Raw genomic sequence first — 27794 nt, 5'->3', positions numbered from 1 at the left:
TTTTGGGGCAGAAATATATGAGAGGAGGGATGTAAATGTTTGCATGTTCATATCTGCATGTCTTACCTGTTATAAAGAGGAGGGCGGAAGGTGAAACGTGTGCCTGGAGTGCAGGCAGCTGCATGCTGGTCAACCCGCTCTCCAAAGCATTAAGCTCTGATTTGTGGCATTTGCCAATTGCCGTGGTGTAAATACTCCCACCTTGGCCAATTTCATGCTACCAGTGGTTTAATGACTCACAAAAAGCCTGAATATTTAACAGGCAATCTCCAGGGAGCCATAGCATGTACAGAACCGATATCCTCACTCATCTCCCACCAGCAGTAGAACAGCATTAGACGGGAGTTGGTCCCCTCATCACAAAAGGCCCTGGTGGCTCTGCCTCCAGCGGTGTCCCTTCCACGACCCACACCACGTCTTCCTCCACAGACCTGATCAGCTGTGGAACAAGCTCACCACCTCCCCTCTGCCCTCCACATCTCACTGTTCACACCACAGTTGACTATTCTCGATCTTCCAGATCAATCAGCTGATCGGCAGCTCCCAGGCCGTAGGTCCCCAGATGCCCAGGCTCCCCCAGGGATGGGGACAGTGGCCAGTTGTGGGGAACAGTCAGTCCAGTGACAGCAGCCAGCCCTGGCTGGGTGGCACAGACAGCACAAGGCAAGTTCTACCTAACTTAACATGGCCTAAGAAAAATGCCCTGAATATGGGGGTGGGGAGCTTTATGTCAAACGCACCTCATCACAGACTGTGTCTACACGCACAGACGTGTATCCCCTGCGTTACGAGAGCAGCTAAAGAAACCTCGGCACATCCACTCCATGCAGACTTCCAAAGTAATGTTTGCAAAGGGCTTGAAAGAACACGAAAAAATACTTTAAAAATAGGATATAAAAGTGTTTGTGGCAAGAGAGGAAAACGTCAAAGGAAAATACTACATGTGGAGTTGGGGAAACACAAAAACAAAGCCACTGAAAGGCTAAGAGTGGCTATGTGGGGTGGGGAGACCGTGGGTAGTATTCTCTACCTTGCTGGTATGTCATGACATTTCTGTAATAAGCATATATTATTTTAATGAAAAAAAATATTTATGTTAATATTTAACAAAACCAACCTCCTTGCCAGTCACTTGGATAGACGCTCCCTCAACCTGCAGAGGAGCCCTGATGCGTCTCTGGCTCCCTCCTCAGGGGCCTCCTTGGTGCTCACCATGGCACAGAACTGACCCATGCCATGTCCGTTTCACCCCAGGGCACTGCCTAACTCGTCCTGTAACCCCAGGGTGGGCGCACGGTTGGCCAGGGTGTTTGCACACTGCAGACCCACCCAGGGCAGAGTCAGAGCTCATTGCAAACTTGAGCTGGGAGAACTAACCGGGGAGCCTCCCACTGGCTCTGTGATTTGTCTTCTGCACGTTCAAGGCCACCAAGAGTAAAGGCCAGGGAAGTGTCCACGCAGACCACAATTGTGAATTCGCCTCTCTCCAACCCTGATGCAAAGGGGCCGACGCTTACATGAGGCTCCCTGGGCAACCTCAGACGAGGAGGAAGAGGTAGGAAGGCCGAGTGGCCAAGGCCAAGCTCACCCTCCTCTGCCTGTTCCACAAGTGTGTGCCAAGCACCTGCTAAGAGCTGGGTCCTGTGCCCACGGCACCTGCCCTCAAACTCCCAGAGTCTCCCCCACCCACGGCTCACACCCCTCCGTCTCCCGGTCCTGCCTATGTCTCCAGATCTGTCTAAAACAGGCAAAAATGGCTAAAACGGGGTGGTCTCCGCCTATGAAAACTGCCACTGACGAAGTAAAACCAGCTATAAAATGAAGGGGAAAACTCTAGATTGTTGGTTCTCAAGTGTTTAGTCTGGGTGCCCCGGGGATCTCCAACACCCTTTTGAGGGGTTCAAGAAGCCTAACCATTTTCATGATAACACTACGACATTATTTGTCTTTTTCCCTCTTATTCCTTCACCCATGCACAGCAAAGGTTTTCAGAGGCTCCCTGACACGTGACGTCCTCTGTTGTAACCCTTGCGAGCACGTGCACGGGCGGAAGCAGAAGGCGGCGCCCACTGTCATCGCAGCTGCTGCTTCCCGTGGGCTGGGAGCCTGAAGTGGGGGTGCCCGGGTTTGGAAGGGGAGAGAGCACGTGTCTGCCACTCCCTAGCTGTGTGCCCTCGGACAAGCTGCTTAACCTCTCTGAGTCTTAGTCCCCAAATCCATGAAAGAGCCCTTTTTTGTAAAATGAAAACAAAAACAAACCTCCCAAACTCTGATATGTAGCATTTGCTGATCACAATCTCCATTTTACAAATGCAGAAACTGAGGCACAGAGAGAACAAAGGTCTCGTCCAAGGGTCTTGCCTGCTGGTCCGTGCAGAGCTGGCTTCGGGTCAGGTCTGACTGGCTCCAAAATCCAGACTCCTAGGATGACGTTCCCCAGCGTCTCAGTGACAGACCCACCCTGCATAGGGACCCTTTGGGGCTGGGTTCTTCTCGCCGACTCCACACCCCTGGTGGCTTTCCGGGGGGGGGGGGGGCACATTGGGAGGCGCTGGGCAGCGGGAAGCCGGACCTGGCCATAGTCCATCCTCAGCAATGCCACTTGGCTGCCCCAGACAGGCCACAGTGGGAGTATTCACACCACGGCAATTGGCAAGGCTGCATATCAGAGGTTTTGAAAAATTATTGTTCATTTTTTTTTTAATCTCCGCTTTGCTCCCTGAGGGAGAGACTTGGGAGGGTGGGTTTCCTCCGAAGCAGCAAGGTCTGGCCAAGGGCAGGACACCTGGGCATTAGATAGTCCCTGCTTCCAAGCTTGGCTCTGCCAGTTGGAAACCAGGTGCCCTTGGGAAAGTCACAAACCTCTCTGTGCCCTGGCTGCCTGCTTTGTAAGGGGAGCTAATGACCCTTACCCCACGGGGACAGTGTGTGTCAGTCAGCAGAGACAGCATTTGTAAAACCACAGCACAGAGAGCCTGGCACCAGAGGAGCTCCCGACGGGCCAGCCTCTGCCTCCCCAACTTCCTGTTCCCCCACTTTGCACCTGCCGAACACCAGCCCTGTGACGTCAGCACACCCAGTGGAGGTGGCTGCTGGGTTTTCACTGGCTCTTTCCAGACCGCCCCCCCAGGCTGTTCCCAGAGCCCACATTTCAGCATCTGGGTACACAGTGCACGGTGGCAGCTTTGACAGGTGCCCATCTCCCTGCCCTCAGAGCTCTATCTGCCCCCTCTTGCCTCCCTGCACAGCCTGAGCTGTCCCCACCCCCACCTCCTGAGCCCGACAGCAGGGACTCAGGCGGAGCTTGGGGACAACACTCTGCAGCTGTTGCAGACTGGCACGGAAAGAGAGGTTAGTGAGCTGAAAACCCGGGACCGCAACAGCGCTCTGCAGGCTTTCAGGGCTGTCTAAGTCACCCACTGTGCGAGCATCCCACCCACGACCGAGGTGGCTTTCTATCTTTAGACTCACCTGCCAATCCCATCTCTGCATCCCTCCCGCCCCAGGGCTTTCGGAGGGCTCTCCCCGACCTGAGCCAGGTGCGGATGGAGAGAAGCAGCCTCTTCCCTGCTCACGCCACACCTCCAGCCTCCAGCCAAGCGGGAAAGGCAGCTCTGTCTGTGACATGGACTCAAATCCTTCCCCGGCCAAGAGGCTGCTGCCCTGGGGACAGCCCTAGCCAAGCTCCGCTCTGGGCCTTACAGGGAAGCCCTCCCAGGTGTGGAGCGGGAGGTGCATTGCTAGGGCCACCCTCATAGCTGCCTTCCCGAGAGCCCGCCAAGTGGGACCCCCACCCCACCCCCTCCTGCCTTTGCTCACCTGGCCGAGCTCGGGATCAGTCACCGAAGAGCCCAGAATGTCAACCAGGCCAATCTGCTGCCCACTGCTCTCACTGCAACTGAGGGCATGACAACAGCTCTGCTGGGTCACCTGAGACTCGATGGTCCCAGGGATGGGCAGGAAGAGAGTGCTGGCCCCTGACTGTCCAGTGTGTGCCCTCTCTACCTCACACGTCCAGCACACGGCCTCGAACGCTCCCGGGACAGAGCCTTACCACGGGAGGGACTGGCATAGGGACCTTCTTTTCCTTTCCTGCACTATTTGTGATGTGTTTGGAGGAGATACAGGTCTGGGTTTGGGTGAAATAGAACCCTAGAAAACTTCCAGAATGATGCTGAGGAAGAGAAAGCGTTTATGGGAAGCATGTCCTGAGTTGGAGCTAGGGGAGGAAGTGCATCCGAGGCCCTTCAGAATGCCCCCCAGCATCCTCACCAACATGTCCACAGTTGGAAACTCCACCATTAGTGATTCATTCCTTTGGCCAACACCCCTGGAAAAGGGTCATCTTCATTATTATCTTCTATTACCAGTCCATCTTCCAAGCCAACTACTAACAGACCTGGCAGAGTGTTGTGCATCTATTACCCCACTGCATCTTCAGGCAGCCCTGCAAAGTGCTGCCTTGCTATACCCATCTTATAGCTGAGAACACTGAGGCTCAGAGAGGTTAGGGAACTGGCCCAAGCTCTCAAAAATGGGGGATGCTGATTTGATCCCAAGTCTAGAAAGACACAGATCCTCCCTTCAGGAGCTGCACTTGTGTGGGGAAGGACAGGGCTCCGAGCACAGGGCATGACGGGGATCAGAGGAGAGCCCCAAGGTCAGATGAAGGCCAGAAGTTCCCTGATGCTGATGCCTGAGCTGGGCTCTGAAGGATGAGGAGGAGTGTGTTGAGTGGATGAGGGGTAAACAGAGTTCCCACCAGAGGGACCCGCCTTGGAAGGTGCAGGGGCACGAGGGGTAGGCCGTCTTGGGAAACATAAGACCAAATACCCAGGAAGAGGGGCACGGGAGGGGCAGGAGTCAGACTGAGGAAAAAAAGCCCCGAGTCACTGGCCCCCAACAGCATCTTGGCCTGGCACGGTGCCATGCTTTGGGAGCCTCCTAGATGGCAAACCAGAACCCACGTGGCTCCCCCCTACCAGCCTCAGGCCCTCCTAGAGGTCAAGTGTCAGTGTCCCTGCAGGGGACCTCACCCAGTCAGGGGTGAGCCTCTCCCCTGCAAAGCTTCCCTCCCCCTCTGACCTCCACCCCTGACCCTGGCGGGAAACACTTGCTGAGCTCCACAGGGCAGGCCTACAGAAGACAGTCCCCAGGGGTAGGAGCGCCTGTGCAGACACACACACACACACACACACACACGCACACGCACGCGTGCACACGCACGCACACACTCACACAGGCAGGAGGACAAAACCTACCCCTGTAGCGTCTCCTAGCTCACAAGCCGTTTGTCCGAGGAATGTGTCAAGATGATTTAATACTGGCTTGGACACATGGGATTCCGGATGCCAGAGTCCTAGAATCCCCTGGAATGTGCTAGAGCTAAGTGTAAGGCACCCTCTCTCTGCCCCCCTCACCCACCCACTCTGGCTGCGAGTCGTAGAGTAAGGACCTCCTGACCTGAGACAGACTCTTCCCCCAGAGATTCTGAGATTCCAGCTCAGAGCCCGGAGCTGGGCCTGCCACTGGCCTCCCCAGCAAATGTCCAAGGGACATTTTACCGAGAGGCCGGCCCAGCCCTGAGGGGGGCGTGCAGATAGGCCCCCAGAAGCCTCGTTGCTGGGCCACTGGGCACTTCAGAGGTTGAGGGTGTCCCAGATACTCTGCCCGGACCCACGTGCCTTCCCTCGGGTGCATCTTAGACCGGCACCAAGAGAGAATCCAGACACCGGCATCGCAAACCCTAAACATGGCGCAAGTGAGCAAGTTCCCAGGATCTGCCTGTCCCTCTTATGAATGAGCAGCTCTTGAAATTTCTCTGGATTTTGGGGGGGGGGGAATGAGAAGAAATAACCAAGTAACAGCATCTTCCCCCCAGCTGCTCACGCCCCTCTGAACTGACCAGCTGTGGTAGAGCAGGACATCGGGGGCTGCCCGGGCGTGAGCCTCAGCCTCGCCCCACTGCCCCCAAACTGCCCAGGCCAGGAGCTTCCCCAGAAGGGAGACGGGACGAGGGGAGAAAGAGATGGATGCGCTCCCCGGATGGAGACCACTCCGGCCACCATCCCATTTCTGAGCACACTGGGCAGGACAGGCAAGGAGGTTCCACCCCGAGTGCCAAGTCCACAGGTAGCGGCTGCCCTGAACACTGCGCTGGAAGGAATCCCGTCACCACACACAGCTGCAGTTGATGGGTGTGTCTGCTGCAGTCAGGGCTACTCACCACGCCCCATCTACAAGCTGGGCGACGTTCCCTGAACAGGGGACAATTCCCCTGCCAGGACTTTGGTAGCACAGAGGGAGGCCCTGGCCAGCCAGGGATAAACAACCCACCGGCCTCAGGCCAGGTTCCTCAGGACCCTAAAAAGCACATATTGGCCTGTCTTTCCCCAATTTGCTTGGACAATGTCCGCTTCCCTTCCTGAAGATGTTAATGTTGCTTGTATTAGGAAACACTTGTCTAAAACGAAAGCACATTATAGGGTTAATCGCTCCTCTGTAAAAATGACTAACTGCTTTCTTTCTCCCTGGGGGCTCGAGGGATGGTCTGGCTGTCACCAGAAGTAACCTCAGACCCATCAAAAACTCTCCCACCAAAGGGCAGACAGGCTCGGCACCGTGCGCTGGGCTGAAGATCGCAGAAACACTTCCTGTGAGGCTCCACTCCAAAAGCCCAAATGACCCGTGCAGTCTGGGCCACTTCATTTGGACACCTTGGTCTGCAGGGTGCTGGGTAGATAGAGGTACCTCCAGATGGCATAGTAGTGGGTACCAGCACCGAATGCCACAAAGAGGTGCCAGATGGCGTGAGCAAAGGGGATCCTGCCGTCACTCTTGAAGAACACCATGCCCAGGCAGTAGAACAGCCCTCCGGTCACCAGCTCCCAGATGCCCTCGGTGTTGGGCTGTCGGCAAGGACAGGGTGGGCACAGGTCAGAGAGCAACCAGCCGTTCCCCCCTACCCCAAAACTAAAAGACACGCAGCAGGCAACGCCAGCCCAGACTCCCAGGGAGGGGGTGGGGGGTGCGGCGCTCACACCGTTGATGTCAGCAGTTCTCCCCAAATTAGTCCTCACATGATAGAAACTCTCATTTCTAACAAAATCCCAAAGAATATTTTTATAGCTTATTATCTTTTCTAAAAAGTAACACATTTGGCCATGTACCCAAAGAACTGAAAGCAGGGTCTCACAGCAGCAAATTCACAATAGACAAAAGCAACGCAAATGCCAACAAATGAATGGATGAGCAAAATGAGATATACACACCCGCGGTGGAACGTCACTCAGCTTTAAGGAGGAATGAAACGCTGACACCTGCCACAACTTGGGTGAACCCTGAGGACACGATGCTAAGTGAAATAAGCCGGTCACAAAAGGACTTATACTGTATGAGTCCACTTAGATGAGGCCCCGGGAGGGTTCACATTCCTAAGACAGAAAGTAGAGCGGTGGGTGCCAAGGGCTGGGGAGACGTGGTAAGGGGAGTCAGTGTGCAACGGGTCTGGAGTTTCAGTTTGGGAAGATGAGGAAAGCTCCGGAGCTGGGCGGCAGTGATGGCTGCATGATAGTGTGAATGTGCTTAATGCCCCTGACGATGCACTTAAAGATGGTAAATGGTATGTATAAAAAAAGTAATATACGTCCATGGCAAAAAACAAAAATTTAGAGAACACAAAGCAAAACAAAACAGTCATGATCCTAGCCCCTAGAGGCGAGCACTGTGAGAGTGAGTTGTTTGTAGAGAAAAGAACCCTGTAGAATAGGAGGAAATTGAGCAGTAAGAACCTGCCAAACCCTGGCCCTCACCCACCAGGTCCACTTCCTACAGGTAACCACCCTTAACAGTATTTTACGGTATCCTTCCAGAAATTCCCCATATGATTACAATATCCTATATGCACTTCATATATATGTATTTGTGCATAGGAACTAATCATTTTTAGATCAATGGGCTCACACCATCCCTATCGTTCTGCAACCTGATTTTCCACTAAATAAAGTCTCCTGCAGATCATAGACAAATCCTCTCAGTCTTTTGAACAACTCCACATTATTTCATTGTACATATATATAATACAATCACTGAGATTCACTCAGTCCTCAAGAATATTATTATCTATTTTTTTTGGGGGGGGGACAGGGTCTCGCTCTGTCACCCAGGCTGGAGTGCAGTGGCACAATCACAGCTCAGTGGAACCTCAAACTCCTGGGCTCAGGCAATCCTCCCACTTCAGCCTCCCAAGTAGCTGGGACTACAGGTGCACACCACCACGCCTGGCTAATTTTTAAATTTTTTTTATAGAAACAGGGTCTTGCTATGTTGCCCAGGCTGGTTTCAAACTCCTGGCCTCGGGCAATCCTCCCGATTTGGCCTCTGAAAGTACCGGAATTTGTAGGCGTAAGCCACCATACCTGGCCTATCATTGAATATTAATTATGTAATAATATTAACACCCAGTATTTCTTAGCACTTACTCTGTGCCAAGCCCTGTCCTACGTGCCTTACTTGAGTCATCTAATGTCATCTTCACAACAACCTAACGAGGCAGGTGTTACACGATGTGGCAGTCATGGAAAAACGCCCATAGCATTGTGATAAGGAGAAAAGAAGACTGCAGAGCACAGAGAATGACCTCATATTTGTAAAAGAAAAACAAATAAGCAAAGAAGTCAGTGTATCTGCACATCCACATACACTCGCACATACATTTTAAAAATGGAAAAGGCACACAACAATTCATGAGCATTGGTCACAGCTGGGCCATCGTACGGGGAGGAGGAAGGGTGACATTTGCCTACTGGACTCATTTTTTGCAGTGAATATGTAATTAAATATACATCTACTATAGATAAGTATATACATGCATTTAAATATCTAATACATACTTTGATGGTTATTTTATAATTTAATAGATATCACTTAAATATATGTTTAAATAAAAATAAACTGAAAGGAAGAAAAAGAAGGTAATCTGGAAAAAGAAATACAAATCATACGGAAACTGTTCAATAGGTAGAATAATAGGGTGTGACTTCACTGCCAATTATTAAAAACAATTAAATCTACAATTAGTAAAACAGTTTGGTACTCATAAAAACAGGCCAGTCGACAAGAACTGAAACCTCAGAAATGGACGCACACACACACACACACACATATGAATTTAACATATGATAAAATGCACTTTTAAAGAGGTAAATAAATGAAAAATGATACAACTGGCTAATCATTTAGGGAGGATCACTGTATACAAAAGAAATTGCAGTGAGAATGAAGAATTAAAAAGTAAACCATAAAGGAAACTGGAAAAAATACAGTCCTTAGAGCAAACACCTTCCTCACCATAACACTGAAGGAAACAGCCATAAAATTTGTTAAACACCTGTTAGATTTGGCTGCGTAAAAGCTTAAACATTTGACAATAATAACTTAAAAATAAGAATCTGTCATCCAACCTAGTAGGGTGAGCTGGCTAAGGTGGCTGTACCCATTTGACAGATGGAGAAACTGAGGCTCAGAGAGGGGAGGAGAGGCGACCCACCCATGGCCACTGGATCTGCTTCCTTTCCCTGTCCAGGGCCCTCAGTCCTCTGCCTAAAGCCCCCACCCTCAGAGGTGCCACACAGTGCGGGTCAAAGACACCAAGGACACTCGAAGTCAGAGCTATGGGGTCAAGTCCCAGCTCAGCCACATGGGGGCTGCATGGCCTTGGCGGGTCACTTCCTCTCTCAGAGCCTGGGTGTCCTTATTTGTGCATCGTCCCAAGGACGCCTGGGATGAGGCAGTAAGATCCCGGGGTTGGGGAGGGGAGGTCTCCTGCACTCCCTAAGGGCTAAAGAAGGGGACCCGGCTGCTCCTGCTGCGCCTGGTCACCACGTGTGTCCAGATGCAGTTTAGGACGCGGAAACACGGGAGGGAGGGGTCGGCAGACCTGAGACTGCGATTCGGCCCCCCCGTTGCCAATTATGGGATTATTATGATAGATTTAATTTAGCAACTGAATACCTACTCTGTTCCAAGCACCGTACATGGATTTTCTCATTCCATCCATAAACAGACGGGAAGAAAGAAGCAGAGAGAGGTTAGCGAACTCGCCCAAGGTTAGGCAGAGTTATGGCAGAGAAGCCAGCGGGCAGGGCCCAGGACTAGCCCCTATGTCCTACTGCCTCTTTAGGCAAGTCATGCTAGGCCTCAGTTTCCCCATCTGCCAAAGGAAAGGGCTTGACTTGACAACCTCGAGAGTCAGGTCCAACTCGGACACTGTCGGTCCCCTCCAGTGCATGTGAGTTCCCCACCCCCCGCCCCCAACACCGGGCAGGTGGGACTTACCATTGACAGGATGACCAGGGCGGGGAAGAAGCCCATCACGACGTAGCAGAGCAGCTCCACAAGTTTGTACCTGGCAGGAAGACAAGCCACCTCAACCTCAGGACGCGCCTCCCCGGGAGGAGACAGCGTACAGCTCCCTGTTTCTGGGGAAGAGGGGACAACCTGACCAGAACAGTGAGAAGAAGGCTCTGTCCCGCACTCTTTGGCTCATATTTTATCCAGCCACATCCAACAGGTGCTGGCAGTTGCGTGACCTTGGGCACTTCCCCTCTCTGAGACTCAGTTTCCACATCTGTAAAATGGCATGCTGGAGCTAGAACAGGGGTTACAAATATTGGGCACAGCACTCACATGGGCACTCCCTCCCCATGCTCAGCCCTGGGCAGACATTACTATTCGATCCCAGCATTTTTTCCCACAGGGCCCCAGCAGCCACTCTCAATCAAGCCGAGTTGCTGCATCACCTGAAACCTATTTGCTGCCCCAGATTAAATGACCTCCAGAGGCCCCTGGGCCCCGAGGCTGCAGCAATCTGTTATTCCCTTTTGCCCCTACAGTTTCTTTCCCTAATTATTCTCAACCCTTGGCAGGGATGTCACTTGGCAGGATGGGGGGACAGGGCATGTGGCTCTCTCAGAGCTTTTCCCCGCCATCTGCTAACACAGTGTAGGGAAGGCAGGTGACATGCGACCCAGCTCAACAATTTAGGAACCTATGATGTCTTTTTGACAAAGTCTTCAGGTTCACCCTATGGGCTGTGGGGCCTGGTGACTATGCATGGGCCTGAACGCTGGAATGCCCGCCAGAGCCATGCCCGCGTGCTTGGGGGGTCATCCTGGGATCTCGCCTGCTCAGGGGCATGGAGGAGGGTCTGCTGGAGCACCAAGGGGAACCCCACCCACCGGAGACCTCCGGGCCGGGCTTACCGCTCATGGAAGAAGAAGACATAGACGGTGCCAACAGAGGCCATGATCCAGACCAGCCAGCGCATGTGGGAGGCCCAGGGGCCCAGCTCCCGGAGGTTCAGCCTGGAAGAGAGAGCCGAGGACACAGCCTGAGGGGCCCTGCCAGGACCTAGCCCCCAAGGGCCAGATTGTCACAGGAAACCGACCCCAGAGAAGCCCACATGTGAGACATGGGCTCTCACAGGAAGGCTCGCGAAGAGGCAGAAAGAACACTAGACAAATTGAAACAGCAAGTGATTATTAGAGGAAAATTAACAAAATGGATAATGTCCAAGAGCAAAGGGAAAGAGCGCCTCAAACAAGCGGGAGAATGTGTGAGTAAAGCCTGTCTGGAGGGCAATCTGGTGCAATCTATCAAATCTATCAAACTTTGAAGTGCATGTCTCCACTCATTCCGGCAGCTAGACAAAGAAAAGCTGTTTTGTGCGTGTGTAAAGTCACATACAGACGTTATCCATCATTGGTCCCAGCGGGAAAAGCCTTAAATCCACCCAGTTGGCTACCAAAAGGGGAAGGGAGAATAAAGATGGTATCCACCTGTGTTGGTTATTAATTCATTGCCTTTCAGCTCCAGTTTGATCCTTTTTGCCTGTTCTGTGACAATGTAGCTGGGCCTTATGAATAGTCTTCCTCTGCAGCAGGCACAATGTCGGGTCTTGGCAGTAGGGGGCACTGGAGAGACTTTGCAGGAAAAAAGGCTCTTCTTTCCGGATTCCTATGGTTCTTCCACCAGAATCCTGGAACATGTGCTTCTTTCTCCACTGCTCAGCCCGGTGGTTTCTCCAGCATTAGTGCCAGCAGGGTGCAGCTTTCTCCAGCATGTGGCCTCCATGTGTCTTCTCCAGCTGTTGACTTAGGTAAAAGCAGCACAGCCGGGGACCCCGGACAGAGCAGGCTGTGCCCCAGCCCAGGCAGCTACTCCCAGCACCCCTCTTCAGCCCCACATGCACACTCGGGGTCCCCACAGGGCTTCCCGTTCAGCAAGCTGATTGTCCGGCCGCCTAGAGGTGTCCTCACTGAACTGCACAGAAATGTTCTAGGGCCCCACAGAGGAGACCTCCCCATCTCCTGGTCCCAGCAGCACCCACGGCAGCTCCCCAGCATGGAGCACATGCCCAGGACCAGCAGCCCCTGTGGATGGCCTCCCTGGCTCCCTGGAGGGAAGATTTCCAGCATGTCGCACAAGCGGGCTCGTCATTGACCTCTGCCATCCAGCATGCCAAGGCCACGTCCTTTCACATGAGGTGGAATCTCAGCCCTGGGCGGAGGAGGGGGCTCTTCCTTGGGCACCTGAGCTCACCTTCGGCCCTAAGGGTAGGAGGTGTCCCTATATCTGCTACGACTGTGTTCTTTAGAATTGTCTTGAACTCTCATTCATCCGTTCTCCGTCACTTCAGTCCTCTGTTAATAATTCTCGATATAGGCACACCTCGCTTTACTGTGCTTCACTTTATTGCACTTTGCAGATATTGCATTTTTTAAACAAATTAAGGGTTGTGGCGACCCCGCATCGAGCAAGTCTATCAATGCCATTTTTCCACGTGCTCATTTCGTGTCTCTGTGTCACATGTTGGTGATTCTCACAATATTTCAAACTTTTTCATTGTTATTATTGCTGTTATGGTGATCTGTGGTCAGTGATCTTCGTCATTACTATTATAATTGTTTTGAGGAGCCACAAACCACACCACATAAGACGGCAAACAATAAATGTGTGTGTTCTGGCTGCTCCACGGCTGCCATTCCCCCATCTCTCTCCCTCTCCTCAGCCCTCCCTGTCCCCTAGGACACAGCAATATTGAAATCAGGCCAGTTAATAACCCTACAGTGGGCTCTGAAGTGTGCAAGTGAAAGGGAGAATTGCACGTCTCTCACTTTAAGTCAAAAGCCAGAAATGATTAAGCTGGTGAGGAAGGCACGTCGAAAGCTGAGAGAGGCCGAAAGCTGGGCCTCTTGCACCAAACAGTTAGCCAAGTTGTGAATGCAAAGGAGAAGTTCTTGAAGGAAATGAAAAGTGTTCCTCCAGTGAACACACAAATGATAAGAAAAAGAAACAGCCTCATTGCTGATATGAGGAAAGTTTTAGTGGTCTGGATAGAGGATCAAACCAGCCACAACAGTCCCTTAAGCCAAAGCCTAACCCAGAGCCAGGCCTTCAACATCGAGGCAAGACCCTCCACCAGCAAGAAGATCATGACTTGCTAAAGGCTCAGATGATTGTTAGCATTTTTAGCAATAAAGTATTTTTTAATTAAGGTATGTACATTGTTTTTTTTTAGATATAATGCTATTGCACACTGAACAGACTACAGGATAGTGTAAATGCAACTTTTATATGCACTATGGAAACCATAAAATTCCTGTGACTAGCTTTATCATGATACTCACTTTATATTGCAATGGTCTGGAACCAAACCCAGTGTACTCTGAGGTATGCCTGGATTAAGTTTTTCTTGTTCAAATCATTGTATGGTTTCTGTCTCCTGACTGTATTCTGACTAATACACCATCCTGTGGAATATTCACAGCAAGTTTTGTTTGTTTGTTTTTGAGACAGGATCTTGCTCTGTTGCCTGGGCTAGAGTGCAGTGGCATCATCATAGCTCACTGCAACTTCAAACTCTTGGGCTCAAGCGATCCTCCTGGCTCAACTTCTCAAGTATTATATCTGGGACTATAGGTGCCTGCCACCATGCCGGCCAATTTTTTTATTTTTTGTAGAGACATAGTCTAGCTATGTTACCCAGGCTGATTTCAAACTCCTGGCCTCAAGTGAGTCTCCCACTCCGGACTGCCAAAGTGCTGGGATTACAGGTGTCAGCCTCCACACCCCACCACAGCAGTTTGAAAACTATAAGGATAATCTGTTTGTACCAACATGGATAGATCTCAAAATACATTGCTAGGTGTTTTGAGGAGGCATGAATCAGGAATAACATCACTATATTTGCACATATAAAGAGATATGTGTAAATACATAGAAAAAGATCTGAACCCCTTCCCAAGTGGTTTTGTCTGGAAAGGACAGTTAATGGTGGTCATGGTTGCGGAATGGGGTCCTTTAAATTTTTTCTGGAATGAATTTCTTGAATGAGAACGTCTTATGTAAAACCTCTGCAAAAAAAAAAAAAAAAAAAAAACGTGATTTCCTAAGAGTCCAACTGTCACTATAAAGAAGTTAAGTAATACTGAAAAGTTTAAAGGTAAAAAAAAGTAATAACCCATCTCATTACCCAAAATAATCATCAGTGAACATCATTCTAGATTTCCGTCCAAGCACATCAAACAATAGACCAATGGACAGAAGAGGGACATAAAATGGGACAGAGAGCAAGGGTAGAGAGATGGATGGGATGGGATGGGATGGGATGGGATGGGACAAAGGGAAGGCAGAAACAAATTATGCACACCATTTTTAATTAAAAGTATGACATTAATTTTAACTTGGCTTTAACAGAAGAAAATGAACCCCAGAATTTTGTCTGCTGATCTTCAAATGTTTCTTCACCATAAAATTCACTCTGACTCTTAAAAAGATAAATTATGTAAAACATAAGGAGGTTGGAACTTTTTAAATGACATGTTTCCGATGTCAACGCTATCAATTGACCTCCCGCTGAGAAAGACGTCTAGCCCATCGTCTGCCTTTCCTCCGCCAACCGCCTGATTTGTCTGAGATACTAGTGGTTTTACATTCCCAAAGTGTGTAATATTCGTATTCTATTCTATTAATACAACCACAAGTCACACAACTGTTCAACATTGGTTCATCTTGTTAATGGAATCAATATTCACTACCATTCTTAAGTTCTTTTTTTTTTTTTTTTTTTTGGAATCTCTTAATTGGCTAGATTTTGTTGTCAAACTAGTTTTTTCAAAAACTCCTCATGGGTACTCTATCCTCGGACTTCTTTCATTTATGAGAATGGTTGTCTATTGCTCTTACGCATGCACAGTAACCACACCACATAGTTTATTCTGAGTCCACCCGTGGAAACGTGTAGAATGTCTCCACTGTGTGTCAGCATTAAATGGCGCTATGGCCAAGTCCTGAGGCCAACCTGATTTCTCCCCTTTGTAAGGGATTTGTTTTTTTCAGTCTCAATGCCTGAAGAATTTGTCCGTCTGTCTTTCATGTCTATTAGCTTCTCTCTTATTGCTTTACTTTCCGGCTTTTTAAGAATATGTTTATTCTCTGAAGCCCTCCCTCTATGCTGGTATTTGATTTTCAGTAGCTTAGATGCCATTCTTTGCTAAGTTGAATTATTAACTTATTCCACCATGTCGTGGCTCTGTTCTTCAACATGTTTCTTTAGGTGATGGTTCTCATTCCAGTCGGTTGTTTTATCATCTCGTCTTTGTGCTCTTGTTTCATTACATTCGTTTTCTTGTTAATGGGCTTGAAGTCACTGCAGGCAGCGGGGCCAGCAGTGAGAAGAAAAGCAGGAGCACAGAGGAGAGCGAGGACTAGTGGGACCTGCCTCCATCTGCCACCACCGGCAACCTCAATGACACAGGAGGATGACGTAGGTGACCAGTGAAAGAAGCTGGGAACTGCACATGTCTTTGTCCCAACACCCAGAGAAGCTGAAGGAGGTGATCCCAGGCCACCAAGGGCCCCGAGCTTAAGGACAAGGGGTGTAAGCAACAGCCCCCGACACTGCATACCCTCAAGCACTGTTTTGCCTCCACCTTCCCGACCGGGACCACACAGGGAAGGGAATTCTGAGAACTGCGGCTTCCCTAAGCTTCAACACCATCCAAAGCTACCACGGCTAAGCAGCTCAGCCTGCGACCCGGAGCCAACCCACTGTTCTCATCTCACACTCTTCCCAAGGAGCCTTTTCCAGCATCCCCCTGTCAGCAGAGCGGCAAGATCAGGACGCCCTGTGCAGGTGCAGGCCACTGGTGGAACCCCCAGGAGGGCTGGGGCAGGGGGTAAGGTGGGTGAGGATGCACCCAAGGCTGCTCCACTTGGCTCCAGAACTCTCCGACTCTTTCTGAAATCCTGGCACGGGCCCATGTCTTCTTCCTGGTCCAGCAGCTGGTAGTGATGTTTTCTTTGCCGTCCTCAATATTTAAAAGTATCATTTGCTCGTTTTCTTGAGCATCGGGAAAGAAGATTCTGTGCCACACTTGATTCTCCCACTTCTTTCTTCCACCTGTGACACGGTCCTGCCTGGTCCATCTTGCGAAGACATATGTATGGACATCGCACCCTGACCTTGCTTCTCCTCACTACAGCTGAGGGGGTGGTTACCACTGTCTCCATTTTACAGGTCGGGAAACTGAGGCTCTGAGAGACTCTGTAATTGGCCCAAGGGCACATGGCTAGGACGAAGGTGATCCGGAACCAGAATTTGGTGCTGTCTGACTCTATAATCCATTCTCTTTCTATAATACTATACCAGAGCCTTCCAATCTTCTTCTAGTCATCCAACACCCTTTTCTTTTCTTTTTTTTTTTTTTTTTTTTTTTTGAGACAGCATCTCACTCTGTTGCCCGGGCTAGAGTGTCGTTGCGTCAGCCTAGCTCACAGCAACCTCAAACTCCTGGGCTCAAACAGTCCTTCTGCCTCAGCCTCCCGAGTAGCTGGGACTACAGGCATGCGCCACCATGCCCGGCTAATTTTTTCTGTATGTATTTTTAGCTGTCCATATAATTTCTTTCTATTTTTAGTAAAGATGGGGTCTTGCTCTTCAACACCCTTTTCTTAAATGGAGAGTTTATACAGGACTCTTATATGTAAGCCCAATCTGTAAAAAACAAAAAACCAAGCGGAGTTTCTCTGATTGAGCAAGGGATGGGGAAGCCCAGAGTTATTCACGCCCCCAGCCTCTCCGAGGTCCTCTGGGGACCTCCAAGGCTCTGCAGAAAACAGCTTGAAAACCAGAGCAATGCAAGTAACAATACCCACCAAGTAATTCAACACAACCTGGCCCATGTCCCCTCTCACCGTGCACCCAGGTGTCTAGCCAGAAAATCGGTCACCATCCAAGCTCCTCTGTCCCTCTCACCCCCCACATCCATCCAGTCCCTGAGTCCTGCAAATTCACGCCACCCCGCCCCCCTTAGGCAGCTCTAAGGCCAGGGCACCTGACACCTGTGCCCTCCTCCATGGCACTTACCATGACTGTGTGAGCTCTGGGCCCGCCAACGTCTGTGTCACTGCAAGAGCGTAAGTTCCACAGGAGAGAGAGCCGGTGCTTTTGTTTGTGGCGCTACCCTCAGATGCCAGCACAGGGCCGTGTACAGAGTGGTGCTCAGTGAACCACAGCCAGGGGCCAAGAACAGACACTCAGGTATTACGTCAGCACAGGGAAGGACAGTCAGAGGGTTGAACTAGACATCTACGGAAAGGATAGCTACCACCACTGAGCACAAAACCTAGCTTGACTCTTCTCAGCAACAGCCAAAAAGACACCAGGTGGTGCCCAGAGACTGCTCAGGGCCAAGAAGCCACCCCCTGGACTGGGACTGAGCTCCCTCCGTGGCTTGTGACTTCTCTTGCCTTCGGCTCTTGCACCCTCAAGTGGCCTCTCATCAGCCACTGGCTTCCAGGGTAGCAGCACGTCCCACCCGTCTCTAAGCCCAGCTGTGCAGGGGGCTCACATCCAGCGATCTCTCCAGCAGACCACGGCAGGGCTGCCTACTCCCAACAGTTGCCGGCGTCCCAGGGAAAACCAGCCCAGAAACTCCGGCTCCCCCTCGTTCTTCCTCTTTCCCCTTCAGACTTTCCTGCTGAATATCTTTTTAATCCATCCAACCCCTCCATGGCAGCTGTGACGGTTGAGGCCACCACCACGCATCCCTAGGCACCTGCACCAGCCTCCCTGCCCCCAAGTCAGCCCCTCATCAGTCCAAAAACTAAAACATGCCAATGTCCTGACTCAAACCCCTCCAGCCACTCCTAAGCACAGACGCAACAGAAATGTGTACTTCTGTACCTGCACACAGGTACAAATGTGTGCAGAGGGCCATTCCCCACAGCCACCGCACCCTGGAAACTCTGCAAACATCTCTAAACAGGAGAATGGCACAGTGACTCCCAATGCTGCACCACACACCGTGCAGAGGAATCACCAGACGTAAGACGCAGGAGAGAAGCAAGATGCAATCGAGCGTTGATTCCGTTAACATTTAAAGCACAGCATCCAGCAAAACTATTAATAGTATATGACGACGGATGTCAGGACTGCAGCCATCCTTGGGAGTAGTGGCCAGAGAGGGGCTATGAGGCTTCTGGGGGCTGGTCATGCTCTGTTTCTTCCCCTGGGTGCTGGCTGCGGTTTGGAAATTCAAGATACACAGGTATGACTGTGTACATTGCCCTTGTAAATTACACATCAATAAAATGTTTTTAAAAAGCAATAGCCTTCATATATACAAACAAAACCCATTTATGAGGGGATATAATAAAAGAGCATACTCCTCTTATGACGGCCAAAGATAGAGATCACCCCTGCAAAAATTTAACAACAAATCTTTCTGTGGCTCCCACGCCTCAGAGGCCAACGTGCAGATGCTGGGAGTGGCACACCTCCTCCAGGCAGCCCTCCTGCAGCTCCCCTGCAGCTGAGCACCTCCTCTGAGCTGTCACAGCCGCATGTGCACAGGCCTGTGTTACTGTGCCATCAATGATCTGTCACTTATAGAGTTGAAACTGGAACAAATCTTGGTGGAGGGGGATATGGCAACACTTAGCCAGATTACTAGTGCCCACCCCCTGCAATCCGGAAAGTCCAATTCTAGGAATTTATTCCACAAAGACCAGGCTTGACTATGAGAAGCTGCTGTTCCTTCAGGACAAAACAGGACAGCTATCGGCAAGTTCACGTGATTCTAGCCAACGCACGCAAGCACCTGTGCAAAATGAACGATAGGCAGAGACTCACTGCAGCGTCGTTTGTCACAGCCAAGGAACGGAATGTCTCAATGCCATAGAGATCCGTGAACAGGGGAATATTATGCAGCTATTTAAAAAGAATGAGGAAATCTTCAAAGTACTAATATGGAAAGACGTCCCCAGCTATAGTACTACGAGAACAAGAGCAAATTGCAGAACAGTTTGTATAGTATCCTTCCTTTTGTATTAGAAGTGGGAAGAAGTATAAATATATACTTGTAAATATAAAACGTAGGTATAGATGTATTATACATATGTACACATGTATAACACATATTTATACATGTATATGTACAATTGTACACATACACAGACATATTCGTCTTTTACACTTAAAATAGCTCTAGAAGGATATGCAAGAAACTACTACTGAGCAGTTGCTTCCAGGAAGGAGACTGGGGCAGAGGGAGTCTTTTTGCAGATACTCTTCTATGCCAATTCAACATATTACTGAGCCAAATATAAAGACAAATTCAACGAAAGAAGAGAAAGCAAGCCACGCCTCCGCTGGGCGGCGGGAGGAACTCACCAGGGTGCGTAGGAGGCCGCTATGAAGAAATAGATGACCATCCGGTCGAACATGTGCAGGCAGTGCTCCACCATCCTAGGGCGGGCAGAGAGGCTACGGTCACTGCCCCTGGGCCACAGGGAAGGGCCGGTGCACCCAGAGCCGTGACCCGGGAGGGGAGGGAGCTAGGACTTGCCTCTACCCAGCCAGGACCCCCCGGGCCTCGGTCTCCCAGTGTGTGAGTGACCGGAGCAGCAGTTTTCAAACCAGGCTCCTTATTAGCCTAAATGCCATATGGAGATGCGCATGGCCGGTCTACCCAGGGCCTGGCACCCCTGGAGAGTAAAAATCTAAAGTCCCCTCCCCTCCTGTAACCAGAGCAATGCTGCATTTCTGTTTTATATACTGTGCTTTTCAAAAGTTTCAAATGAAGAAAGAATTCAGTGGCTTACAAAAGGGGCAGAGAACTACTAAACGGTGAACCCCTTGAAGACTCTCTGGGTTCCGACATCCTAGGTCAGAAGAGCTTAGTGGTTTGGATCCAGGCTCCGGCGCCAGAAGGTGTGGGTTCAAATCCCAGACCTACACTTCCAGACTACACAACCTCAAACAAGGAACTCATGCTCTCTGGGTCTCAGCTTCCTCGCCTACTCAACAGGGAGGACACAGCAACCTGATCACAGCCTCTGTGAGGATTCAGTAAGTTGACAACACAGCGCATAACAAGTGCTCAATAAATGGGAGCTGTTTTTATTGCAACCTCGCCTTGAATAGCGGATGGTGGCTCCCGATACAGAGTGGTGTCCTGGCCCTGGCATTCACCCTGGCATAGTCCCCACCCACGACAAATGGGGCAAACTCAGGGAACCAACAGGATATTGCCGAAATGACGGTGAGTGGGTTCTGCGGCCAGACCATAAAAGATATTACAGCTCCTGCCTGTCCTCTTGGATCACAGACTCTGGGGGAAACAAGCCCCCGGGTGGCCGTAGAGAGGTCCCTGTGGGGGAAGAACTGAGTGTCCCCAAACCCCAGCACCAGCTTCCCACCCTGTAAGGGAGCTGCCTTGGAAGTGGACGCTCCGGCCCCAGTCGAGCCTGCAGCTGACAACAGCCCCAGCCCACATGTGACATCAGGAGAGACCCTGAACCAGAGCCGCCCAGCGCCGCTCCCAAATCCCTGGTCCTCTGAGGCTTTGAGAGATAATAAATACTTCTTGTTATGCTAAGCCACTATGCTTTAGGCTACTTTGTCACGCAGCAATAGGTAACTAATACAAACTATGATCCTGACTAGCAAACGGCAGCCATGAACACACTTGCGCAGCGATCCTACGTATGATCCAGCTGCGTGTCCTCCTAGAATCAAAACAATAACAACAGCCCCACACGCAGGGCACGCGCTGTCATCAGAGCACTGTTCTAACCTCTTTATGAGCATTAACTCTTTGATCCTACCAATAACGTAGGCACCATTATTTTCTTCCACCATGTCACAGATGGGGACACTAAGGCTCAGCACAGTCACACCATTGGGCCCTAAAACCAATGACTGGTGTCTCTATTAGAGAAAAGAGAGGGAGATTTGGAAACAGAGACACACAAGGAGGAAGGCCACGTGAAGACAGAGGCCAAGATTGGAGTGCCGCGGCCACAAGCCACGGAAGGCCAGGAGCCACCTGAAGCTGGAAGAGGCAGGAAGGACCCTCCCCTGGAGCCTTTGCAGGGAGTGTGGCCCTGCAGACACCTCGATCTCAGACTTCTGGGCTCCAGAATCATGCGAGAACACACTTGTGTTGTTTAAGCCACCCGGGTTGTGCTAATGTGTTATGACAGCCTCAGGCAACTCATCCTGTGGGGCTCCAGAAAGGCCAGGGACAGGGCAAGAATGTGAACAGCAGGGGGTGGCACATGGCTTTACGGGGGCCTGGAGTCCTGGAACCAGCTCTGGTTCGGACACGACCAGCTATGCAACCTCAGTGAGGCTTCCGACCTCAGTAGCGACACCTGTAGGACAGAGACTCTACCAGCTACCACGTGGATGAGGCTTGAGGACATTATGTGACGTGAAATGAGTCAGACACAAAAGGAGACACGCTGTGTGACTCCACTCACATGAGGTCCCCAGAGCCGTCACATCCACACAGACAGAAAGCAGAAAGGAGGGTGCCGGGGCTGGGGGAGGGGGACGGGTAGCTGTCATTTGATGGGGACGGAGTTTCAGTTTGGGAAGATGACAAGTTCTGGACGTGGATGGTGGTGACGGTTGCACAACGATGTCACTGCACTTTAAGCCACTGAACTGCACGCTTAAAAAGGGTTGACGGTAAATTTTATGTGGATGCTGTGTTTATTTTACCACAATTTAAAAAAATAAAACAAATCACATAAAAATTTAAAAATTGGGGATTCTAATGCCTGCATTGCAGAATTATTGAAAAGACTATGGAATGGCCCCTGTAGGGTGCCGGGAACCAAGGAGGTGCCCAGAGGGGGGCGATTACTGTGCCTGCAGCTGGGGGCTTGCTCTTGCTGTCCTCTCAGAGGTGAGCCGTGAGCTCCCAGGGGTGAGTGGTCTGCCCAGGGGGGCCCGACTGCAGCCTTCCCGATGGCCCACGGGTCATGGCACCCTTGGCCCCTCCTGGCTCAGCTGAGCCGTCCCCAAGAAGACTCAGAGTCCGACTTCACCCCTCGGGCCACGCGGGCCCCCCGCCCGGCATGCGTCCCCTCCCGTGGGCTGCACAGGAAGCACCTGAGGTGGCTCTTCTTCCAGGAGATGGTGTGGAACACGGTGGACACCACGAAGAGCCCGCAGAGGCCGAGGCCGTAGATCCAGGCAGAAATGGTCTCCCAGTCGTCGTCCGACAGGAAGTAGAGGTTGGAGCTGCCGAGGATGCTGGGAATGATCCAGAACTGCAGGCGGGAGCGGGGCAGGTGCTGCAGCGCCGGGGCTCGGAGCCCCTGACCACCCCGAGCACACCCCTCCCCTCCCTCCAGCCCGAGCTGCCCACCGTGGTGGCCAATGTGGCAGCCACGAGGCTCTTGAAATGTGGTCAGTCCACAGAAGATGGAATTATTTTATTTCATTTCCTTTTAATGGGTTCAAGTGTAAACTTCAATAGCCACAAGGGCTAGTGGCTGCCAGCGTGGACAATACAGGCCTAGATCTTTGACTAGCCCCTGAGGGGGGCTACGCACCAAATGGTTAAGGACCACGTCCCAGGGGACAGCTGGCTCCCCTCCACCTCAGCCCCACCCTGAGCCACCACACAGAGGAGTCTGATGTGCCACACACGTCATCGTCACTGATGGCCCTGAGCTGCCCTACACAGACAGCCCTGAAGGCAGAACCCGGCCAGAACAGCACAAGGTTCACCTTGTAAACGGGTTTAAGTAGCAGATGACCCATTATGGTCAGCTGTAGAGAATGGAATCGTCAAATCCTTTGTCATTGCTGGTGCACGATCTGGCCCTGCTCAGCCCTCCAACTGTGCCCCTCCCCACTCTCCCTCCTGCTCTGCCCCTGGGTCACCAAGCTCTGACCTCACGGGCCTTCATCCAGTTGTTCCCACGCCACAAACTCTTTTTTTGTCTAAGGGCCTTTGCACATGCTGTTCCCTCTTGCTGGACATGCTGTTCCCTCCACTCTTCAGGAGTCAGTTAAAACATCATTTTGGGGCCAGGTGCAGTGACTCACACCTGCAATCCTTGCACTCTGGGAGGCTGAGGTGGAAAGATACCTTGAGCTCAGGAGTTTCGAGACCAGCCTGAGCAAGAGCGAGACCCCGTCTCTACAAAAAAATAGAAAAATTAGCTGGGTATAGTGGTGGCACTTGTAGTCCCAGCTACTCGGGAGGCTGAGGCAGGAGGATCACTTGAGCCCAGGAGTTTGAGGTTGCTGTGAGCTAGGCTGATGCCACTGCACTCCAGCCTGGGCAACGGGGTGAGATTCTGTCTCAAAAAAAAAATCCCTCTGGCAGAAGCACGTTTTCTGTCCTCCCTGACTAGGTCCCTCCTATTCTCTCCACGGCAGTCCCCACACTGGTATCACAGCCTTACTCATTCATTGTCTGCCCATGCGACGTGAGCTGCACAGGTTAGCAGTCCAGGGTAGGCACTTAATGAATACACACTGCAGGAAGGAAGGAAGGCGGCAAAAGCCTAAAGAGAAGGAGGCACATGGGGATCCAGCCCAGCCATGTGCACCTGCCAGGACTCCCTGAAAAGAAATCTAGCTGCAAAGCCAGCCCGAGGAGGTTGCAAAAAGAGGGGGCACCCTGCCAGCCAGGAAGCACGGACCAGGCGGGGATGGAGGGGGAAGGGCCCACAGCGGCGTACCAAGCAGAAGGGACGGTTCCTTAATAAAAGGCCAGCAGCCACCCACGTGTATATCTGCACACGGCAGACTGGACAGCAACAGGCAAGACGGAAGCACCGATGAAGGGAGTGGAATTGCAAATTTTAAAAAATTACTTTCATCAATCTTACAGCACCTTAAAAAATAAACAGCATCTATCTCATGCTACTTCATAATTTGGGGACATAGTTCTCATTAGGCTGCAGACCCTAGTTATGTTTTGTCCTGATTTTTAAAAATTTTTCCTTTTTTTTTTTTCCTTCTTTTGAGACAGGGTCTCACTCTGTCACCCAGGCTTGAGTGCAGTGATGAGATCATAGCTCACTGCAGCCTCGAACTCCTTGGCTCAAGCGATCCTCCCGCCTCAGCCTCCTGAGTAGCTGGAACCACATACGCACTCCACCACACCTAGTTAATTTTTAAAATTTTTGTAGAGACGGGGTCTCGCTATGTTGCCCAGGCTGGTCTTTAACTCCTGGCCTCAAAGCTCTCACCTTGGCCTCCCAAAGTGCTGGAATTACAGGTGTGAGCCACTGCGCCTGACACCAGGGATTTGGTTTAAACTCACATCTGCATCACCAAGGTCTGGAGCAGTGCCCGGCGCCTTGAGTGTACCCAGGAGCTGTTTGCTGAGTGAATGAGTGACGGACTGGTACCTTCCAGCTCGGCATAAGGCAGAGTAGTGGGGGCTGCCGTGGCTGAGGGTGGGGAAGTAGAACCAGAGATTCCCAGCATCTGGGCAGATGGGAAGGCTTTGGGGGGACATTTCAGCAAGGCCACAAATGAGGAAAAGTCTTCCACAGGTGAGGCTGGGGTGGAGACGGTGAGTACTCCAGGCAGAGAAAACAGCATGTGCAAAGGCACAACTCCTTTTTTTAGGAAATGGCAAGTGGTTCAAGTGCTGGAACCTGGGGGCAAGAGCGCGGACTCGGGCAGTGGGTGGACAGACAGGCTCAGATCTGGCTGGGCGCTTGCTAGAGTGACCGGATGCTGCACTAGGTACTAGAGAGCCACGGAAGGTTCTTGAGCATGCTCGGCACCACAGTCCAACTTACCCTGTGACCTTCCCTCAGGATCCCATTTACTCTTCCGAGGGTCACAGGAGACCTAAGGAACAGGCCACTGAGGACAGGCTGAATTTCTCCACAGGCAAAGATGCGGCTTTCCCCGCCCCCACCTGGAAGTGTCCCCATCTCAGCCCTCAGCCCCCCAAGAGCCGACTCACAGCGTGGGTGGCACAGTTGGCCGCATGTTCGTACTCCGTGGGCTGGTACCTCTTGTGGGCAGGGACGCGGTGGTTCATGAATCTGGAATGAGAGGCAGGATCCCGGAGGCTTGGCTGGGGAAGCAGCTCCGCTCGGAGATCCCAGGAGGCCTGAAGACCCCGCCCGCTCCTGGTGGGAAAAGGAGAGCCCTCCCCTTCCTCTGCCCCCTCTCCCCCCAGCCTCCCTCTCTCTCTGATTAGTAAATGTTTTTGCACTACCCGATATTTCGTGCCTAATCCCACAGTGGTGCTTGATACAAAACTTTCCTAAATACTGGGATGTGGCATTCTCTTCGTATCTGTTTTGTACTTTCTCAAAGTATAACTTACATGGTGAATTTTTCCATCTGCATACACAGAACCACCACCCAGGGGGAGCCACAGCTCATTTCCTGCCCCCCAGAAAGTGCCCCACGCCCCTCCCCAGCGGGCACCTTTCCCTGGAGGAAACCTCCTCTGGCATCGTCATCGGGCTTAGTTCTGCCAGTCCTTGAACTTGCTATCAATGAACCCACACAGCATACACTGTTTCACGTCCAGTTTGTTTTGCTCACTGTGATTTTTTGTGAGATTCATTCATGCTGTGGGATATGGCGATCGGTTGTTTTCACGGCCAAACAGTGCTCCCCACTGTGAATATGAACACGCCACGCACGAGTTCTCCAGTCTGCTGCGGGCAGACACTCCTGCGCGGGGCCATGATGTGTAACTCCGCTCAGGAACGTTCTGTGCACATCCTTGGGTGAACATCTGCACGCCTTTCTGCTGGACTCAGATCCACACGTGGAATTGCTAGGTGACTTTATCTTAAAAAATAAACATTCCCGATGTTTTGGTGTCTTTGGGGAATCTTTAAAGGATCACCTGTTTGATCCACCGGAGCACCGTGTGGAGCTATTTCCCATTTTGCGGATGGAAAAGCTACAGGATAAGAAGGTCAGGAAATGAGATGACCAGGCTCCACGCAGCCCTGGTTGACTCCAAAGCCTGGCTCTGCCGTGACGGGACCCTGTGCAGGAGGCTGTGACTCGGGCTGGGAAGTCGAGCAATAGTTGGTCGGGTGGGGAAGAGGCATCCAGAGCCGGGCGTAGGGTCCGCACACAGCAGCTCTCAGGCCAGCAGGCAGGGCCAGCTCCCGGGCTCAGGACTGGGTGAGTGGACAGTTCCCCGGACTTGCTAAGCGTGCTCCACAAGGAAGGGTTGAACACCACTAAAGCACGCCAAAGACTTTTCCCCCAAGATTCCAATTATTACTCTGTAGACACCCCCCCCCCAAAATAAGAAATGAATGTACGGCTCAGAACAAAGGACTCAATGCAACATGGTTCACTGAGCATTTACTGAGCACCTTCTGAATGCTGGCTCCATGCTAAGTACAGTTCATGGAGCATTTGTGAGACACCTTCTGTGTGCTGGATCCATGCTTATACAAGCCCTGGAGCATTTAGTGAGCACCTTCTGTGTGCTGGCTCTATGCTAAGACAGCTCACGGAGCATTTATGGTACACCGTGTGTGTGCCAGTTTCATGGATGCTGGTGTGGGCAGGGCAGGAGCTAAGGCTGGGGGAAGAGAGGTTCTGCCCACACTGACACTGTGACTTGCCCTGGGACTGCTGGGGTCTGCTTTTCCTGTGCTGGCCCCCTTGGCACCTGAGCGAGTTCAGGGCTCCAAGCCAGGTCCCCCCTACCCAACTGCTCTGACGCCTGCTCTCTGCCTGCATCCTGCATCCGCCCATGGGCAAGTGATTCTGTGGTCAAGTGACTCCCAGGCCAGGGTCATGCTAAGCCCATTAGACAGATGAGAAAACTAAGACCTTGCCCTCAGGGCCTGGCTTCCGAGCCAAGGCAGACAGACACCAGTGCTCCATCTCCCATGGCCAGGCACCCTTGCAGGGGCAGATGAAAAACTGGGATTACGGTTACAGAGAAAACAAAGGATGCATCTCTGGAGATGGAGACCCCAGCGAATCCTCCCCAGGAACCCAGAACAGCCCATCAGCCCATCTTTCTCATGGGTGACCCAGGATGTTGTCAGTGGGCGAGACTGGATTATTAAATAATAAGTAATAACAACAAAAATAGTGTTATGGGTTGAACTGTGTCCTCCCAGAATCCATATGTTGAAGTCCTAATTCCTGGTACCCCAGAACGTGACCATATTTGACAACAGAACTGTTGCAGATGCAATTAATTAAGAAGAGGTCGTGCTGGATGGGGTAGGACGGACTCCTGATCCAACATGCCCAGCATCCTGATACAAACATGAGAGACACAGGAGAATGTCGCGTGAGGACAGGGACACACAAGGAGAAGACGGCCATGTGACGGTGGAGCAGAGACTGGAGTGACGCACCTACAAGCCTGGGGACACTGGGATGGCTGGCAGCCACCAGACGCCAGGAGAGAGACACAGAAGAGATTCTGCTGCCCTCAGAGCCTCCCCAAAGAACAGCTCTGCCC

General features: G+C 51.5%; 1 protein-coding gene across 1 annotated transcript in view; it reads right to left on the bottom strand.

Annotated features, from left to right (window-relative positions):
• Positions 1–6704: 6704 nt before the first annotated feature.
• The window catches only part of MMD2 (monocyte to macrophage differentiation associated 2), a 46650-nt gene continuing 25560 nt past the window's right edge, over positions 6705–27794 (bottom strand). The window contains exons 2-7 of the mRNA XM_069485677.1: positions 25296–25464; positions 22466–22626; positions 19736–19810; positions 11262–11363; positions 10336–10405; positions 6705–6908 (exon numbers count right to left, since the gene is read on the bottom strand). Coding sequence (XP_069341778.1) covers positions 6705–6908; positions 10336–10405; positions 11262–11363; positions 19736–19810; positions 22466–22626; positions 25296–25464 — 781 coding nt within the window. The remainder of the gene's footprint in view (positions 6909–10335; positions 10406–11261; positions 11364–19735; positions 19811–22465; positions 22627–25295; positions 25465–27794) is intronic.

The sequence above is a fragment of the Eulemur rufifrons genome, chromosome 14, assembly GCF_041146395.1.
Source record: "Eulemur rufifrons isolate Redbay chromosome 14, OSU_ERuf_1, whole genome shotgun sequence".
Classification (NCBI taxonomy): domain Eukaryota; kingdom Metazoa; phylum Chordata; class Mammalia; order Primates; family Lemuridae; genus Eulemur; species Eulemur rufifrons.
This window is presented reverse-complemented; position numbering and strand designations above follow the sequence as displayed.